Source organism: Gracilinanus agilis, chromosome 5, assembly GCF_016433145.1.
Source record: "Gracilinanus agilis isolate LMUSP501 chromosome 5, AgileGrace, whole genome shotgun sequence".
Taxonomy (NCBI): domain Eukaryota; kingdom Metazoa; phylum Chordata; class Mammalia; order Didelphimorphia; family Didelphidae; genus Gracilinanus; species Gracilinanus agilis.
The window spans coordinates 107921518-107928036 of record NC_058134.1 but is presented as its reverse complement, the minus strand read 5'-3'; the positions used below and the strand labels follow the sequence as shown (position 1 = coordinate 107928036).

At 38.1% G+C, this 6519-nt stretch overlaps 1 protein-coding gene across 1 annotated transcript; it reads left to right on the top strand.

Annotated features, from left to right (window-relative positions):
• The first annotated feature begins 630 nt into the window (after nt 1–630).
• On the top strand, nt 631–1548 carry TAS2R4 (taste 2 receptor member 4). Its single transcript, XM_044678661.1, has one exon. It carries the CDS (start codon nt 631–633, stop codon nt 1546–1548), a length of 918 nt encoding a protein of 305 aa, XP_044534596.1.
• Nucleotides 1549–6519: the final 4971 nt, after the last annotated feature.

Here is a 6519-nt window from a genome sequence, read left to right as displayed (position 1 = left end):
AGGTTCTCTTACCTATGATATTTTCTTTCCTCTGCAATAAGGAAAAAGTTTATCCCAGCTATTCTGACTAAACTTTTACCCACAAAAGAAATGAAGCCATGTACAGGGTGAGAAATTAAAGGTACAATCTTAAAAAAAAAGGCATCAGAGTCAGCTAGGTGGCACAGTGGATAGAGTGCCAGGTCTGGATTTGGGAGTACTTGGGTTCAAATCTGTCTTCAGACATTTCCTCATTGTGTTGCCTTGGATAAGACATTTAACTTGTTTGCCTATCCCTTGCCCTTCTGTCTTAAGAGTTATTATCTAGACTTAAAAAAAAAAGGTATCAGCACTAACTCTGACACTCCTCCATCTGCTATCCCCCTTCTTCATGCCAAGCTGTTCTTGGCTTGGTATAATTATGTTCCCCTAAGGAAAACAGAGAGAATGTGAATGAAGAAGCAGTAATATAATCGTTGGAAGATTTGCATCCCAGAAAAAGCAGCTGGTCCTTAGATAATACACTAATCTCATTTGCAGTTCTGGGGGGGAAAAAGAGGTAATAATAGTTTTGCAACAAGGACAGATCTGAACAGTACTGGAATTTCTCTTTTAACATCACAGCAAGTGGGGAATCCTGGGCACACAAAGATGCTTCTGCCCATTTCTTTTTTCTTTCAAATTTTCTTCATGATTGTTGCTCTAACTCAGCTCCTGACAGGAATTGTCGGAAATCTATTGATCATGATAGTCAATTGTAAGACCTGGATCAAAAGTAAAAAACTTTCCTCCTTTGATAGGATCCTGTCTAGTCTCTCCATCACCAGATGCATAAGTCTGTGTCTAATGTTCCTGCATTTAATGTTCAGCTTAATTTTTCCAAAGAGTAAATACCCTGAGCTTATGTCCTTGATTATTTTGAACTCTTGGTTATTCTTGGATACCTGCAGCCTCTGGATTGTGACATTACTCAACATCTTTTATTGTGTGAAGATTGCCAATCTCAACCATTTATTGTTTCTCTGGATAAAGCGAAATCTATCCTTGAAGACACCCTGGCCATTGCTAGCATGTCTACTGGTTCCCATTATTTCAAATTTTCTGCAAATCTTGCTCAACAAAATCCTTCAGTCAGTTCATTCCACTCAGGAGAATGTGAGAAACAGCACCATGGTCAGCATCAGTGACTCCATCTTCCTTTTGATGGCTCCTGTAATATTGAGCTTCAGCCTCCAGTTCATCATCAATTTGGTTTCCTGTTCCCTGTTAATCTTTTCCTTGAGAAGGCACATGCAGGAGATGCAGAAAAATGCCACCAGCTTTTGGAACCCTCAGACCAAAGCTCATGTAGGTGCTATGAAAGTTATAATTTATTTCCTCATTCTCTATGTTCCTTACTCCATTGCTCAACTGATTATCTTTCTCCCTTCCTTTGGAATTAGAAATAATTGGATCAGAAGCGTGTTGATAATAGTCAATTGTACTTACTCTCCAGGACATACTATTTTCATTATCCTATTGCATCCTAAACTCAAAGCAAGAATAAAGAGCATTCTGTGGTGCAATTGAAATTAGTATTTTGTGAGGAAAACTAGACTGCAGTGAACCTTCTAACCTGAGGATCCAGGCCAGCTTTCTGTTCCTTTTCAGTCCTTCATAACCTGGTTGCCTCCTACCTTTGCAGTTTCCTTACAACTTACTCACCCTGATCCCTCACTTCCTCTGCAATTTAGTGTCATTGGCCTTCTTGCCGTTCATTGAACAAGACACTCCATCTCCATACTGCAGCATTTTCACCGGCTTTTCTCCACAATTGGAATTCTGTCCCTCTTCAGCTTTGTATCCTGGTTTTTCTTGATTCCTTCAAGTGCCAGCTAAAAGCCTGCCTTCTACAAGAGGACCTTCCCAATTCCTCTTAACATCAGCGCTTTCCTTCATAAACTATCTCCAATTTGCCCCACATATTTTTGTACTTAGTTGTTTACATGATATTTACTCCTTTAGTGCTCCTTGAGAGCAGAAACTGGATATTTTTGTCTTTCTTTGTATACTTGGAATTTATCATAGTATCTTCCACAACTAGGTACTTAATAAATACTTGTTGACTTGTTTTGTCTCCAGCACAACTTTATTTGCCATCTTTTGAAATCATTTTTGTTTCTGATTTTGCAGATTTTGGGAATTAACCTTTCAGCATCTACATTCAATTTATTTTGATTTAATTCATTGTTGGAAACATTTACTTAGCACTTAGTATGTGCAAAATGCTGTGTATGTGCTTGGGATGTAAAAACTGAGAAAACAAAAACCCTGATCTAAAAGAGCTTACAATATTCCGCAAGTTCTGAATGATGAATAAATTGATTATATACTTTTTAACTGGGCCACTGAGAGATCTAAAATTTATGCAAGGAAGTAGAAACAGACAGAAAGAAGAAATGGAAGTAAAAGGAGGGGGAGTAAGGAAGCAGGGAGAGATAAAGGGAAAGAAGGAAAGAGAAAGAAGTGCACATAATAGAGAAATATATAAAGTCCAACAACACTTTACAAGGGTCCCCTGAGCACCCTAAGCCTTAAATTCCCACATTGCTGACTGGAAAGATAGGGAGGCCAAAGTTGAAGGGTAGAAGAAAGTAGAAATATAAATTCTAAATAGTATAATTCCTGGGACTTTAGTGGCCCACAGACCTTCATTTAGATCAGAAATAAATTTCAACTAATAAAACTAATACAGTGTTAACAGAAGCTTATTAAAAATTATGTCTCTAGAGAGGTAATAGGATCCAGTGGATGGCAAGTGTGAGGAGTTTTGTCTTCTGATTCCATTGTTATAGTTGTCTTCATTGTCACAATGTGTCACGCTTATCATGAATACTTGTATTGATGTATCCACTATGAACATATTTACATTTTTCTGGGTGATTGAGATCGAACTCAGGTATGGGGCAACAGTTATTTTTGGATGTAGAAGAGAAAGTAATTTGAGGGGAGGGTGGGAGGTTGGAAAAAGATATGGAAAGGCAGATGAGAGGACAACATATTAGAATGCAGCTATGTTGCACAGATTTCCCTTTGAAGGAGAGACCTGGAATCTCTAGGGAAAGATGCAACCAACCTAAAAGCCTGTGTTTGGAACAAGGCAAAAAAGGTTATGTTTTGAATTAAAACTGTTTTCTAGAAGGAGGGATTGCTCTAGGAGTTGGCATATGCCCAGGGCTAGTAGAATGGAAAGAAGGGATATTTTTAGGCAGTGGATGTGAAGTCTTTGTGTTTGATGGGTGAGGAGCAGGTATGTGAGGGGCAAGGATCCTGCCGTAAAATGCATATTTCTGGGCACAAGATTTTCCCCTCCCACCCCAGCCCAGCCCATTTCTTAATAATTTTTCTTCCCATTCCCTTTCCATTGTGACCATTGGCACCTAGCTAGGTGGCACATTGGATAGAATGCTGGATCTGGAATCAGGAAAACCTGAATTTAAATCCAGTCTCAGACATTAGTTTTGTGACTCTGGGCAAGTCACTTTTAACCTCTCCCTCAGTTTCCTCTACTATAAAATAGAAATAATAATAATAAAATAGTACCTGCCTCCCAGGATTGTTGTAAGAATCATATGAGATAAAATTTGTAAAGTGCTTTTGCATAATGCCTGATACATAATAGATTTTTTCTAAACCCTTACCTTCTGTCTTAGAACTTCTGTCTTACCTCTCCAGAGAATATATTTTTGTTTTTAACAAGCTTCTCTTAACACTGTATTAGTTTAATTTTTTGTAATTTATTTCTGATCTAAATAAAGGTCTATGGACCACTAAAATCCTAAGAATTATCCTATTTATAGATGGTATTCTTACTTTCTTCTACTTTCAACTTGGCCCCCTTATCTTTCCAGTCTATAATCTGGGAACTTAGAACAATACCCCATATTGGCTCCAAGGCATAAGAACTGTAAGGGCTATTTAATGTAAGGGTAAGTGACTTGCTCAAGGTCATACAGCTAGGGAGTGTCTGAGGTCATATTTGAACCCAGTACCTCCCTAACCTGGGCCTCTCAATCCACTGAGCCACCTAGTTGCCTTCTTTGTAATAGGTTCTTTTTTAATTTTTTAAAATCCTTACCTTCTGTCTTCATGCTTTGGAGTTCTGAGTTCTAGTTGGAGGCTGATGAAGAATTTGCTTCATAGACCTGAGACTCTGGATTTGGTCAGACTGTTCTTAAATCTCTCCCTTTTTAACTATCACGTGGGTGAGTGAAAAAGACTGACTCCATCCTGGATTTTCTGAAGGGACTAGCCTCAGGAGAGGCCTCCCTTCTTGGGAGAGATTTTGTGGCTGAAGCTCTTGCTTTATTCATCATAGCTCAGGGCTGAGGTCCCTCCAGCTGAGAATTAATTATCCTTGCCAGGGTTGAGCCAGGGTCCAGGAGCAAAATACTTAGTGTGTTAGGTTATCTTACCCTATCCTTTCTCTGATTTTCTTACTTTCACTCTCTCTTTTGGTAAATAAATTACCATAAAAATCATTTGGGAATTGACCAATTAATTCCTGGCAACTGTACTCTTAAATAACTTAGGCCAACCCTATAATTTTAACCCCTTACATTACTCGCCCCCCCCCCCCTTTACATTGTATTGGTTCCAAGGTAGAAGAGTGGTAAGGGCTAGGCAAAGGGGGTCATGTGACTTGCCCAGGGTCATACAGCCAGGAAGTGTCTGAGGCCAGATTTGAACTCAGGACTTCTCATCTCTGGGTCTGGCTCTCAATCCACTGAGCCACCTAGCTGCCCCCTGTAATAGATTCTTAATAACTGTTCCTCCCCACCATTCCCTTCCTTCTTATTGTAATACTAGGGAGGGAAGGTGATGTGGGGAATGAGAAGAAGTCTTGTTGGTTTTTCATCCATAATCTATTTATACCCCATCCTCTCTACTCACACAGTCACCGTCCTTGTTTAGCTTTTCCATACCTTTAATGTGGATTATTGCAATAGCCTGCTATTTTGTCTCGCTGCTTCTAGATTTTCAACTTATCAAATTCATTCCTAATGCAGTTAAAAAAAAATTGGGAGTTGTGTTATGGTAAGCACACTAACTAACTGTTGGTGAAGCTGTGGGTTGGCTCAATTAGTTTGGAAAACAATTTATAACTTTGCACCAAAAGGCAAGACACTGTATATACTCATTGATCCAGTGATACTACTCTCAGATATGAACACCAAGGAGGTCAAAGAGAGAGAGAAAGGACCAATATGTACAACGATATTGATACCAGCACTTTTTTTTGTTTTAACAGAGAACTAGAAATAATACAGGTGTCTGCCATTTGGAAAATGGCTCAACAAATTGTGTGTAAGGACAGGGGTGGTGATTAAGTCAGCCAATAAACCATCCCACCTCACTTAAAAGTAACTACGTTAACCTGATAATAAAAACATCAATTGGATGAATCAGTCAAAGGTATTAGATTTAAATGTGGGAAGTTCTTGAAAGCCATTTGGTGAGATTAAGCAATGCTCCACAGGAGGAAGATTGAGATTGTCTGAGGAAACAGGGTTATATACCCTGTGGGTTTTCTATGAAATGGCAAGCCAGTTCAGAATCCAAGTATTATAATAGAATTTTATTATTTCCATAAGAAATAATGAAAGGGATGAATTCATAGGAACTTGTAAAGACTTACATGAACCAATGGATGTGATAAAATAAATAAGTGAAAGCGATTTTTATAATTACTATGACATTGTAAAGAAAAAAACTTGGAAAGACTTAAGACTTTCAGCCAATGCAATGACTAGTCACAACTCCAAAGGGCTGATGGTGAAGCATGTTACCCACCTCTTGAAAAAAAGTAACAGATAAGAATGAAACATTCATTTTCAAACATGGCTCATGTCTATATTTGTTTTGTTTGACTGCAAACTTTAAACCCTTACCTTCTGTCTTAGAATCAATACTAAGTATCATTTTCGAAGCAGAATAGTGGTAGAGGATAGACAATTGGGTTTAAGTGACTTGTCCAGAGCCACACAGGTAGGATGTGTCTGAAGTTAGATTTGAATTGGGCACCTCCCAATTCCAGACATGGCTCTCTATCTACTGTACTGTCGACCAGCTCCCCGGGGGAAACTTGTTTAAAAGTGGGATTTTTTTTTTGAGAAGGGAAGAATTTGGAAGGGAAGACAGAGAAAGGTGATGCCCAATAAAGGAAGAAAGAAAAGAATGTTAGTGAAACATTTAATGAAACTTCACAGAAGATATTAGAAGGCAGTTTAGAAGTCAATATAGATAAGTGAGTCCGCTTTGGGACTAATGTGCAGAATTGAGTATATTATAAAAAAAAAACCAAACCTGAGTGTAATAAGATATATGGTTTCATATATAATTCTCTTTTTCTGTACTTCTTTGCATATGAAACTTTTGTGTTTGTTGGTATTTGTCAAATTCAGAGTAACAAAAGTTAAAATAAAAAATTATTGCACTGAAAGAATGCTGAAAGGAACAATTTCAAAGAAAGCTAAGAAAGACTTGTATAAACCATTGTAG